The 14,241-nt window shown below is 41.2% G+C and overlaps 2 protein-coding genes across 2 annotated transcripts in view; both read left to right on the top strand.

The window, feature by feature from the left end:
* Positions 1 to 14,241, top strand: part of pank2 (pantothenate kinase 2) — a 44,309-nt gene that overhangs the window by 11,464 nt on the left and 18,604 nt on the right. The gene's annotated exons all lie outside the window — the stretch shown is intronic.
* On the top strand, positions 11,466 to 13,009 carry LOC311016258 (G-protein coupled receptor 151). Its single transcript, XM_084013856.1, has one exon. It carries the CDS (start codon positions 11,642 to 11,644, stop codon positions 12,794 to 12,796), a length of 1,155 nt encoding a protein of 384 aa, XP_083869982.1. The 5' UTR covers positions 11,466 to 11,641; the 3' UTR covers positions 12,797 to 13,009.

Here is a 14,241-nt window from a genome sequence, read left to right as displayed (position 1 = left end):
CCTTTATTTTTTAAGATATTATTTCCCCCTTCACAGGTAAATAACTAATATCTGTCTACCTGCTTATGTTTACTCATTTAAGGCTAATTATTTGTTTTTTCCACCAGTTTCAGATTAATTACAGCAGCTCAAACCTTCCGTAGTTTACTCCATCATTAAATGCTTGTTTTATTATCTGATTGTTTTTAATTGACTCAGGTGATTTATAATTCCTGCCCCACAGTGTGCGTTCATTGTCTTTGTAAAGCTGCAGCTCTCCATCTCATTATGTGTTCATTTTCCTGTGTGTCACGTTCAAGAAACACATTTTCTCAAAAATTAACACACGTTTTTCCCCGTGAGATTGTTTTCCTTCTGCAATCATGACATTATTACAAAAATGTACAACGTGGCGCTGCGTGGAAATATATATATATTTTTTATATTTGTTGACAAAGTGAAAGTAACCTGTAAGATTACAAGGACATAATTGGCCGTGCAGGAGTCAGTGAGGAGCTTAATGCAGCCGACAGAAATGATTGAGCAGACGTAAACAGCGCTAATCTCCTGACGAGATGCACTCTGATCTGAATGTTTTCAGCAGTGGCCAGTGTCAAAGCCAAAGGCGTTTGTCCGTTTGCATTCATTGACAGGATCTCCTGGTTATTTGTCAACACGACTCTTGGGTGATCTCCCCTCCTCCTCCTCCTCCTCGCCTATATAGACTGATTGATAATTGATCCCTGTTCAAACAGGCCTCTCTTTGGGCCACAGTTGCCTTTGAATGCCAAGCGAGTTATTCCCCCCCCCTCGCAGCAGCTAATCCGATAAACGAATGGGAATGAGTGTCGTCCTCTGCTCATGTCAACCTTTTCATTCCGCCATTTATCTCATATTGTTTACTGATGAGGCCCCTCAGATCGGACGGGGTCGACCACACGGGCCCTCCGCTTCTGTCAGAAGAACAAAGTCCAGCTGAAAAACTGTCTCTACGACTGCTGCAGTCAATTCATGGTCTAAAAACTACTCCAATACTCCATAAAAGGCCTGAAAGAACAGAAGTATAATCTGCAAAATGAACTTAAAGTATCAAAATTACTCATTATGCAGTGTTATACATTATACCTTATATTATTATTATTATTATTATTATTATTATTATTATTATTATTATTATTATTATTATATCACTAAGAAGTGCATGTAAGAGTATTTCAATGTAGTTCTTTGGATATTTCTGGGTAGATTAGTACTCTATAATATCATATAAGCATAGAATAATAATAATAATAATACATCATAATATAACTCTGTTTTGTCAAATAAATGTAGTGGAATAAAAAAAAGTACAATATTTCCCTGTGAAGGTGTAGTAGAAGTAAATAAGTACAGTACTTGAGTAGTAGTACTTGGATTCATTCAATCTCTGGTACTTTTACTGTTTCATACTGTTGTCAAGGACATTTTCCACAAACGGTCATGTTCCCCAGAGGATGATCCCCTGAGTTTTCCCTCTAGCGTCACCATGAAGTCAAAATGTAACTTGGCATTTGAACAGATACTTGTTGAACTAATGACTAATGTGTTTAGTGTAAATGTTAGCATGCTAACACGCTAAGCTAAGATGGTGAATATGGCGTTTAGCTCAAAGCTGTTGTTTTCTTTTGTTTGTTGATGTATAAAAGACAACTTGCTTGTTACAGATCGTTTTAACTGAATCATATTGATAAATATATATATATATATCATATCTATATATATCAGTTTGCCTCAGTGAGTCATGCGCATGCTAGTTATCTATATAGTCTATATTAGCGGCTAGCATGTACCTACGCCACGACAACAATCGCGCTAATAAAGTGTAACGTTTGCTTTCACTCACCAACATGCAGCTTCCTGTCTCTTTTACACATTCACAATGTTTTTTTTGACGTCTCAACAGAGCAATCACTGGCTAACTTTGGCTAAAGTGAAAACGCTAAAGGTTGCTAGCCATCCTAAGTTTAAATGTCACGCATTCCCCATTTGGGGGGGAAATGTGAAATGTGTAGAAGAGTCGGCCGAAAGACTGGAATATTATTGTCATGAATATAAAAATATGAGATAATTTTTGCGAGTTGCAGATACAGCGTCAGCGGACTAGCTAGTTAGCTAACGTAGCTACGTTCACAAATGTAACGTTATCTTAGAAAGGACGAGCGAGACCCTTTGTTAGCATTACGATACATCCCGGTACGAAATAATACACAGGGCCGAAGCTAGTTATGTAGCTTTGAATGATATCACATGACGGAAATTCAAAGACGACCTTGAAGAGCCGCAGGATAATAAAAACACACGTTCCTACATTACGTGTATATTTACGTGTTGCGGAGGATTGAACGTTTCCTGCCGTGTTCAGAGTCTCCGCTACCTTCACAGTGAAGAGGATAGGTCAGACAGTGATCAGGCCCTGAGCAACACTATTTCTTTTTTTCTTTTTTTTGTAATGCGCGACACAGGGAATGACATTTAACTTGTTATTATTTCCCCGAGAAGATTAATGATAAATTGTCCATTATTTTTCCTTAAAAGTGAAAGATAAGACACACAGTCATTTGCCCTAAAGCCAGAGTGCCACCACTATGCAAAATGACAGCCAATTATGGGAGCCTAGTTTGGGATAATGACTTTACAATGACTCTTTTGATTGAAATGTAACTCGGCTGGCCTTGGGCAAAGAGCAAAGAAAAAAAAAATGGATGGAAAAGTTACAGAAACAATGAGCGCTGTAGAACTGTGTTGATCTCTCTCTAGCTCCCTCGCCCTCTCTCTCTCCACTCCTCTTTAGAAATAGCTATAGGTGAAAGCCAGAGATATGCATATATTGATGGAAAAATTATTAAGTCGCAGAGGGCTTGCAGCAAACATAAATTAGCATATTCAGGGTAAATATGCAGACTATTTACGATAATAAGACCGGATTATTCAATTCAATGAATGTTAAATAGATGAGGAAATGGTATGTGTCTTATCTAGTCAAAGCTCCTATTCATTTTTAATCGCTTCCCAATTGAACTCTTCATTTTTTTTATTCTCTCAGTTATTGTTCCCATTCCAGCCGGCGACGGCACCTTTGGGTCGTTGGCGTCGGCCTGAGTGGCGTTCACCTTATTCTCGTCGGGGGAAATGGAGAAAGTCGACGTCACCCCGAGGCCAGCGTCCCGATAAGCCTCTTTTCATTATGCACAGGGGCCGATGGAGAACAAGATTAGAGGAGGGGGGGGCATAAAGGCGGGAACATACAAGTCGTCTAGATTAAATAAAAATAACAGCACAGGTCCACAAAAAAACACATTTTGCTTTCTTATTGTGTGTATTAAAAACTTTAACTTTAATCAGTTTGACTGTGTGTGTGTGTGTTAGCATAATAAAGTCCTTCTGGCTCTGATGCTAAAGCTGCAGGCTTCTCTTCTCTTTCACCACTTTAATGTATAAAAGACACATGAACTCATCATGAATCATGTCTATGATGACTCCTGAAGGTCTCCTTGTTCACGAAAAGTGTAATATGTCTTGTTATTTCGCGCTCGCTGCACAAACGAGTTGATTCGAGTTGCAGGAAGGGGGATTAACGAGTGGTTTGTTGTCCACATGCAGGCACCAAAAGTCATTGATGTGTTCATTTATCCCTCAGTGTGTTTTAACTCTGTCTGACGTCTAACTTGAATAAATAATTTATACAGTTTAATGTTTTAAAGCCTCAGTGATTCCTGTAGTTTTGCAAACGCTACTCTAAAAGGAGGAAATGAAGCATTTGTTGGGAACTATTTTAAGCGGCGGATTAATCCACATTTGGCGCTCTAGTGAGTATTTCGGGCAGCAGGTGTGTGTGTGTGTGTGTGTGTTTGTGTGTGTGTGTGTGTGTGTGTGTGTGTGTGTGTGTGTAATAAACAACACTGGTTCATGGTAACGAAGGAAGGTGAATCAGTTCCAACAGTTTGGCTGAGAGAGACGATGGCTTCCATTCGGAGAGTTAGGTTGAACTGACGACTACAAAACAATAAAGCAACTTCTAAATGAATGCAAACGTAGAAATTAAGGATTATGTCACTTGAACCTTCAGTGTGCTGATGTTTCATATCGTACAGTGACAGAATCCACATGAGAACAACACCACACGCCTTTTTTACATTTACAGACCCAACGATCAGTAGCAACCGTCTTCTTTGAGAATGTTTTCCATTTATTAAGATAAGCCACCTTGTTTGCTGCAGCACGTATTAATCACGTGACATTAAAATTGACCTATTTCATCCAACACAGAAACATTTTCACTGATTCAGAGCCATCAACTGATTTGACATCTCACGTGCCAAAGTCTCCATCTAGTGGCCGTGAGGATGAACTACGCTGTTGTCATTTTTATCATCTGCTGCCCCCTGCTGTTGACATCAGGTTCTCACGAGGAAAACAAATGCTGTTTTCTTCATATAAAAAACGTGTTAAAAATACAAAGGTGAAAGTAGTACGTCAAACTAAAGTGGGGAAGTGGAAAGAAATTGTATCTTATATGGTAAAAAGTATTATATCCCATGATATATTAAATTGTAAATAAAAACAAAATTCACTGCTGGTAATTTTTTGACCAATATCATGTTTATATGTATATAACAAGTCTACTCTATTTCTATTCTATTTTTTTTATTTTTTATAATTTATATTGTTAATTTTTGCTATTGTTATTATTACTATTGTGTTCTTTGTAACATACTGTCCTTTGGCTGCTGTGGCAAACAAATTTCCCCGTTGAGGGACAATAAAGGAATTCTGATTCTAATTCTGATATTATGTTGTTTGGTATAAAAACATCAACATAAATATGCTTTATTTCTGCATTTCTACTCTGTTGCATCTTATAATTGTATAATTATATAATCCCACGTATTAAAAGTGGAGTGAAGAGCCTCCGGTTGTGTTGTCAGTTTCATGTTCCCTTCTTCTGTCACATGGTGGCGCTCTTCTATCAGTATTCCTGCAGGTCACATGTTTGTCATCAGGAAGAGCAAGAAACGTTTTCTGACTGTTAGGATTCACAACCTTCATCCTAAAATGAAGAAAAACATGTTAACACCACAAAACTATCTGATTTTATTTTGCTTCCAGTAGAATTTGAACAGGAAGGTTCTATTCACAGTGTATTTGTACTGTGATGTAAAAAATACTGGTATATATTCAAATGTTTTTAACTATTTAGGAGTATTTTTCAACAAAAGTACTTAAGCATCATTGTGGAGCTGTGTAATATCATTATATTATATTATAGTGCAACATTGTTATTGTGCAACTATATGCTTTTGCCATATTATCCAGAGGAAATTGCACAGCTCACCTATATACATATAAATACAGGTCAGCACACTGCAGCTGCTTCAAGTGGAATTTATTAGAAAATCTATAAGTGATTTTTCGAGCTGCTCTTCTTCAGATGTAGTTATGTCAACAGAAACACCATCTTTATATATCTCTGGTCATGCCATAGTCACGTATATGTCACACAAGACACCTGGTATGTCACACATACATGTGAATTAAGAAATTACATTATACATATAATATTAAGGAAAAATACACAGGTAGGACAAATATTTATATTCCATATGTTTTATCATTTATTTATCTAATTGTTATTTTTATTATTGCACACAGGCCTTATTACTTAATGCCACATTCCCTTTCATTTCACCGCACACACACATCCTTTGATCATGTGACCGATAAATCCTCTAAATCTGTAATCCTGAATCATTCATTGTTGCCGCTGGCTGCGAGGCAGATAACTTCTACATACTTTATGTCGTTTAGACGGTGCATCAGGGTTTATAACCTTACATAAACGTGCAACTCTGAATGTTTTGGTCAGGATTTTGACCGATAAAAATGATGTATAAATAAAGGTATTTTAAAGTCCCATTGTTTGATCATGTGATGGATAAATCCTCTGACCCTGTAATCCTGATTGTGAGGGAGAAATATCATTTGGGTTGTTAAAACAACAATTAATAAATGTTCTTATGTAAAATTATATTTCAAATCATAATAAATTACGTCATAATTGTTCAAGCATTATTTTCAATTAAAAAAACCTCACCTAAATACCCCCAAAATGACATTTAATAAGCCACACAGGTTCAGTCATGAAAGCAGGAAGCAGGGCGTCTCAGCAGGCAGCAGCACAGTCATAACAATTATCTGCCCTGAAAAAAAAGAAGAGAAAAAAAGCCATTAACAAGTATGACGAAAAAACACCACATTGTATCTCTGATACTATTCTTCCAGTTGTCTTTGCTTTACATGTATTTATGATTAAAGAAGAAAAAAAGCACGCCTCCATCTGCTCCCCCTCCCACACACACACTAAAAAAGGAAAAAAAAGCCTGACATTAATTATTTGCTATTTTGCAGGCGGGAGTCTGCCCTTTTGCTAAAGGGAGTCATTTACCTCACCGCCTGTAATAAAATGAAGGGAAACAATGAAGGAGATAATGATGTGTTCTGCAGCTCATCACGGGCCGAACACAGATTCATCCTCTCCAGCAGGGGGAAATGAAAATTCATTATGCCATCCAGAAAGCAGGAAAAAACAAGTCACAAGCAGCTTTGTCGAGTCAAGTGGCTTCCATCCACAGGTTGTCGTGGTAACTGTCAGTCTTCACCACACTATGGGAGCATCTTGATCTGAGCAGCCGTCACTCTCCATCTCAAGCACCATTTGATGGTGGTGATGGTGGGGGTGATGGTGGTGGTGATGGTAGTGATGGTAGAGATGGTGGTGATGGTAGTGATGGTGGTGATGGGGTTGATGGTAGTGATGGTAGAGATGGTGGTGATGGTAGTGATGGTGGTGATGGGGTTGATGGTAGTGATGGTGGTGATGGTAGTGATGGATGGTGATGGTAGTGATGGTGGTGATGGGGTTGATGGTAGTGATGGTGGTGATGGTAGTGATGGTAGTGATGGTGGTGATGGGGTTGATGGTAGTGATGGGGGTGATGGGGTTGATGGTAGTGATGGTGGTGATGGGGTTGATGGTAGTGATGGTAGAGATGGTGGTGATGGTAGTGATGGATGGTGATGGTAGTGATGGTGGTGATGGGGTTGATGGTAGTGATGGTAGAGATGGTGGTGATGGTAGTGATGGTGGTGATGGGGTTGATGGTAGTGATGGTGGTGATGGTAGTGATGGTAGTGATGGTGGTGATGGGGTTGATGGTAGTGATGGTGGTGATGGTAGTGATGGATGGTGATGGTAGTGATGGTGGTGATGGGGTTGATGGTAGTGATGGTGGTGATGGTAGTGATGGTAGTGATGGTGGTGATGGGGTTGATGGTAGTGATGGGGGTGATGGTAGTGATGGTAGTGATGGTGGTGATGGGGTTGATGGTAGTGATGGTGGTGATGGTAGTGATGGTAGTGATGGTGGTGATGGGGTTGATGGTAGTGATGGGGGTGATGGGGTTGATGGTAGTGATGGTGGTGATGGGGTTGATGGTAGTGATGATAGTGATGGAGGTGATGGATGGTGATGGTAGAGATGGTAGTGATGGGGTTGATGGTAGTGATGGGGGTGATGGAGGTGATGGTAGTGATGGGGTTGATGGTAGTGATGGGGGTGATGGAGGTGATGGTAGTGATGGTAGAGATGGTGGTGATGGTAGTGATGGATGGTGATGTTAGTGATGGTTTGGTAGTGATGGTAGTGATGGTAGTGATGAGGTTGATTGTAGTGATGGTAGTGATGGAGGTGATGGGGGTGGTGGGGGTGATGGTAGTGATGGATGGTGATGGTAGTGATGGTTTGGTAGTGATGGTAGTGATGGTGGTGATGAGGTTGATTGTAGTGATGGTAGTGATGGAGGTGATGGGGGTGGTGGGGGTGATGGGGTTGATTGTAGTGATGGGGGTGATGGAGGTGGTGGGGGGGACTTGAAAGCCAGTTTTCATGTAAATCAGAGTCGCAACATCAACAGCAAATTGCTAATCGCTTCTCCACTTCTGAGCAACAACATCAATAACAACAGGGTTTTACGTCGGCGGTTACCGGGGGAGACCTTTCCTACCTTTCATCCCTCCGAACGACGCTAATGACAAACCAAAAAAAAACAAACAACAACCTGCGTTTGTCTTCTTTGATACCGTGAAAGCTTTTTCCGCATCAAGGGATTTTGGACAGAAATGTATCGTGGCAAGGTCTGCTTTTTTAGGGAGGACATCCCTGTGGTGGAAAAAGTACTTCCTCTTTGTGTATACTCCGGGATATCTCCAAAGGGAACATTACTTGAGTTCATCCTCTCTATTTTCTTTTTTCGGTTATTTTGTTTTCTCCGGCTCTGTAAAAAAAAAAAAGCCTTGGGGGATGTGAGGGATCCAACTGTCACACCATCCTGATTCAGTCTAGGCTGAAGTGCTGCAGAGATGGGGGAAGAAAAACAACAACTCATGGGCTTTTGCTGTTAGCTGTTGTATCTCTCTTGGCCTCGGTCGTTCCCCAAGAAAAAGCCCCACAATTAGGCTCCAGTCCACACTCCGATTCAGAAAGGAGTCTCTTTCATCCTTTCAAGGCCCGCTGACAAATTGATTTGGTCCCAGATGAGGCTGCCGCCGTCTAAAAACTGACATATTTTGTAGGTGCACTAATGTACAAAACATAAGTGCACCTTTTTTTTGATGGATAACAGCAGTCATGATTGACAGAATGATGAAACATTACAGACAAGATCTTTTTAAAGTAATTTATTCCACCGCAAATGGATTTTTTAATGGTTAGTGAGTTGTCTCATTCATTCACACAAGCAATATATTAAAACAAGACCGAGCCAAGCCGTGCTCGTGTTTTGGCGAGGCTGTATTTTCACAGTGTTGTTGTTTTTTATTCAATTCTATAATAATAATAATCATGATCATTTTATTTGTATAGTACCTGTCAAAAGATAGTTTTGGGAGATCAAACAAAGGCAATATACCAACAGAAAGCCAGTGAGATCAAACAAAAGTAAGACTGAACTAAGGCAGAATTTAAACACAGATACAATATATGAAACAGTAAAAAAGAATAAAAGGAATAAAATAACTAAAATATTACATAAAAGCACTAAAAAGTTGACTTCACATAAAAGCCAGCCTGTAAAAACAGGTTTTACGCAGTGATTCAAAAGAGATGCTAATGCTAGTTAATGCTAATGTCAGCTTGCAATGATATTGCATAAATAATTTCAGCCACGGATAAAATTTGACCAGACAGAGTGACGTATTCCACCAGCATTGCTAAAAAATTCCAGTCTGACTATTGGACGAACCGTAGCTCTGAAACAGCTTTGTTTAAGGTGACCTTTGACCTTTGAATTGGCCTCATTCTTTTACATGCAAGTATTGCATTTGACACAATTGATCTCAGCATGTTAATAAATAGATTTAAGTAATGGGTCGGCCTGGTATTGCACATTTGTTTTTGTCAATTATGGAGTTCCCCAGGGGAGCATAGTGGGCCCCATGCTATTTTCTTTTTTCTATATTTTCTGCATGCTAAATCTGGACAAAATTGTTGCTTGTCATAGTGGTAAATATCACTATTATAGAGATGCGACATGACTGTTGGCATGCTACCATGCTAAACTAAGATAGTGTACATCATGTTAGCATGCTAGCTTTAGCTGGGCAGTGTCGTAGAGTTCCTTATTAAACATAAACTAAAGCCACATGTGTTTCATCTATCTTTTAATTTGGGGTAATCTCACCTTTTCTGCTCTTAAATATGAATGTCATTTATATTGGTTTTATTGTTATTGCTTGTAATGTTTTAAAAAGACAGAGAAATATGTTGCTGGTCTTGACATGTGGGGACCCACGGGAGATTATCAGTGCTTCTCTCCGTAAAAAAATAAATAAAATGCAGATTTGAGTGTTACATTTGTGCTACACTGAGAGTTTTCCAGAAGCGAACTCAGTGGGAGCTGAAACCTTGTTGTGTTCTTTGCCTTGCACAGTTAATGACGTATCAATTACCCCTCATCACTGCACGACATCGCTGCTATCATCACGTCCTAATATTCCCACTCTGCAGTCGCACCGTCTAACTATTCATTCATTACATCTGAAGGCCCAGAGGAGCTTTAAAGCGTCTCTCTGCTCATATCTCACACTAGTTCATGACGCCTCACATCTTCCTAACCCCATACTGTGATGGTGGCTCCGGTCGCCTAGCAACCAGCCCTCTTAGAGGAGGTGACAGCATTTGAGTGGGCACCCTCACCTCTCCACATACAACCCCCCTCTCCCCAACCTCCACCCTCACCCTCACCCTCCCCTTCATCATCATCCGGATGCTCTTCAAGTCAAGTAAACACACCTCACTCTGCTTCGTGCACTGTGCAAGACCGATAATGAGCTTGAGTTGCCGTTTCATTTCATCCATAAATATTTGAACCGCTGTGTGAAAGCAGAGGAAAACAGGACACGCTGTGGTTCATTCATGTTTATTTGTGATCACAATGCCGACTTTGGTCGAGCAGGGAATCAGACACGACGTGAAGTCATCAACATTTCAGTTTCTTTGGTCTTCGGTTGTGTCACAAGAAACCCTCACTTTGCATTAAAATAATTCCTATGAGGGTGGGAAAGAGCTGATATCAGATCTGTATCAGCAGATACTCCAGGATGAATTGCAGAATCTGTATATTGGATGAAAAAAGTTGGATCATTATAATCCTATTGGTAATGAGGCAGATATAAATGTTGGCATTCCAATAATAAAAAAAACACCAGTTTCTCACAATAAGCCATGAAATCTGCAGTAAACACATGTTAAGTCACACATAAATATTGTTTTCCAGAAAGTCAAACGTTTTATCAGAGAGGTTTTTACGAATGTGGTTACAACATTTGTGCGAGAAAAACAATATTAAGTAGATTTAAATGAACTTAAAGCACCATTAAATGCTGTGTATGAACAGAAAAACTACTTTAAATGAACACAAATAATGAATTTGATCCTCATTGGACTAAAGTTTGGCCCTAAATGTTGTTTATTCTTCCAATTTTGAACTAAAATGTATGTTTTTAAGGGTATTATACTTGGCCCGGAGCGAATTTGAGATAGTTTTAAAGGGTATTTATGTCAGTTAGAGCCATTAATTAAAGATTGAGGAGAATAATCCTGGTAGTGTGACGACATGAAGACATTTTAGAATATATTAGAGGGATATTTTGTCGCTAAATGCCTTTTGGACACATTTCCACACCGGCGTTTAAATCCACAGAGAGGATTCAGATCATTGTGTGACACTGACATGTTCCTGACACGCCACACCAGCCGCCATCCCTCCGAGAGGTTGAATGTAAATCGCATCACGCTGCGCTCACATTTGGGCTGGCTGCAGCCCGGAGCCACACTGATGAAAATGACGCGAGTGGTTGACGATGCTAAATGGCAGCACTTGAAATAGCCTACCTGGCAGCCTGCTCGCCCACTTGCTGATGCCATCGCAACCCTGTCAGCTGCGTTTCAGCACCACGGCGCCCTGGACAGCTCCTCCGCCTCTTCCCCCCCTTAAATCCGGGAAAAGTAGAGAACTATTTCAGTTTCGTTTCACTCCACAAACTTTCTAAAAGTGTCACAAGGAGGAGATGGATATTGATCGACCATCAAATGTCTCCTTTTTTGATTTCGTTGGAGGAGTTCAACTTCTCCGAGGGGACGACGCTCGCACGGCCATGCCCGTCATCCTCATCGGGATCTGCGTGTCCGGAGCCGTCGGGAATTTGCTCGTCTTGCTGATTTTCATCCGCGACTTCAAGAAGGGAAAGGGCTCCGAGGTGAAGGCGCTCCTCGCCTCCCTGGCGTCCACGGACCTGGTGATCCTGCTGCTGTGCGCCCCGGTGCGCGCCATCACCTACTACAAGCAGACCTGGACCCTGGGGACCTTCGTCTGCAGCACCACGGACTGGTTCCAGCACTCGTGCGTGGTCGCCAAAACTTTGATCCTCGCGGTCACCACCAGGGCCAAACACACGCTGGTGCCCACCGCCGCCGCCGCCGCCGCCGGCGCTGCGGGTCCCCTCTCCAGCCCGACGTGGATCCACGCAGCCCTGGCGTTCATCTGGATCGTGTCCATGATGTTCCCCATCCCTCAGATGCTCTTCGCCTCCGTGGTGGCGCACGGCCGCGACACCATCTGCGTCTCGGAGATGCCGGCGTGCGCCTCCGACTTCATGAGCGTGTTCTACAAGATCTATCCCACGGCGACGTTCGTGGTGCCGGTCACATTCACGCTCGCCTACTACACGAAGGCGCTGCACACGGCGGTGAACCACGCGCCCAGCCCGCAGCACCAGACCAAGGTGACCCTGGTGCTGCTGTGTCTGAGCGGCGCCCTCGGGCTCATGCTGCTCCCGGAGTGGGGCTCGTTCACCTGGATCCGGCTCGGCTACGACAAACCCCCCGTGGGGTTGATCATCTTCGCGCAAGTCCTCCTTTACGCGTGCAGCGCCCTCTCCCCGGTGATCCTCATGACCATGTACGACGACGTGCGCCAAGGACTGATCACCATCTGGTTCTCCGCGACCTGCAGGGGCTCCAAGCAACCCCAGGGCCACAAATGTCCAAAAACGGAGGGCAACGGTGCAGAGCTGGGGGCCAACGCCGTGGTGGCCGACGAGGTCTCGCAGGAGAAGGAGAACACCATTCCAGACGTGGAGCACTTTTGGACGGGGCGCAGGAATACGCACGTCGAGGAGGAGCAGGATCCGGTTCCGTGGGAGAGAGAGGAGAAGATGTTGTAGTGAATCAGATCTGTTCTAAAGCTGGTTTAGTTTGTTGACCCACAGTGAAGACCCTCGGCTGTTTCGTGAGCGTGATTAGATGTAAACTCTGTACACTCTCATGTTTTGATGTTCCACATGCTTCTATATTTTGTATATCTGTTCTCTCAGTAGACCTTTGTTAGAGGAGCCACTGTAAATAACCAGGACACTCAGGCACCGGAGGAGTTTCTTGTGATTGTGTGTGTGATGCTTGATATTAAATCATTCTCCAATACGGACTGCTCTGGTTTTTCTCCCCTCCAAAGGCTATGAAAATCACTCAGCCTTTCCTTAATCACGGATCACAAATCAAATCTCTCCATTTAATTCAGGAGGATATGAGATGACACGGAGAGATCATTTCATATTAAAAATCACATCTAATCCAGCTGCATGTTTCAGGTCAAACGTAATATTTCAACGGAAGCAGCGCTTGTTTTGTTTTTTTACAGTTTTAGTAAGTTGTGGTTTAAATGTTTATGTCTTTATTCAGTCTCACTTTGCAGCCAAGTGGCCATAAAAGTGTGTTGTGTTATTATTTTCACAGTTGAGATGTCAAAGAACCGGCAGGGAGTTACAGAAGACGCATAAATGCTGTCAATATTACTGAAGTAGACGTGGAAATACCACATTACAGGTGCAAGTCATGCAAACCAAATTATACTGAAGTAAAGATTTACATCAAAGTAAAGGAGCTCATCATTCAGAAAGGCCCATTTCAGAGTTATATTTATCATATAAAAGGATTATTACTGATGCATGAAAGTGTTATAGTGTTAGTATCACTTTAACGTCACAGCTGGTCTTAATCCAATGACTTGAGTTATCAAGTAAATGTAGGAAGAAGTGCAACATTTCCCTCTGAGATGTTTGAAAGAGGAAATACTTCAGAAAAGTACCTAAAAATAGTACTTAGTTACTTTCTCATGGCTGTTACACATTGAATAAAGGACTGATTAGCTGTTTGCAGCTTTATGGACATTCCCATGTGTTTACAGCATCAGTCAATAATGGTAACATCTCCTGTGACATAAACATAAATAAACACGTACATCTTCCATTAGTCATTAAATGTTCATATAGATGATAAGGACAGTCTTTAAGGGTTGAAAATACATCAATAAACACACTCATATCTGCTTATAACTATAATAATAAGATTATAGATTTCTTATAGATAGTATATAGAATTGAAGTAACATTTCTTTGTTTGTTTTTACACAAAAAAGGCAGATAAAGTAAATTAAAGTACAAATAACATGATATGTCTTTACAAACGCCTTTATTAGAGAACATGAGCTTGTAGTTTGAGTTCATTTGCATTTCTTGAGTGTACTCACTTGTTTGCAAAGTGAAAGCCTTGATAGATACTTAAAACCAGTCTTTCTTGATGTATAAATAGTATATATATAGTAATGTATGGT

This window comes from Eutrigla gurnardus (genome assembly GCF_963514095.1).
Source record: "Eutrigla gurnardus genome assembly, chromosome: 7".
Classification (NCBI taxonomy): domain Eukaryota; kingdom Metazoa; phylum Chordata; class Actinopteri; order Perciformes; family Triglidae; genus Eutrigla; species Eutrigla gurnardus.
This window is presented reverse-complemented; position numbering and strand designations above follow the sequence as displayed.

What these genes read in the sequence shown, in the direction of transcription:
- LOC311016258 (XM_084013856.1), top strand. Translation starts at nt 11,642, where the DNA reads ATGGATATTGATCGACCATCAAATGTCTCCTTTTTTGATTTCGTTGGA.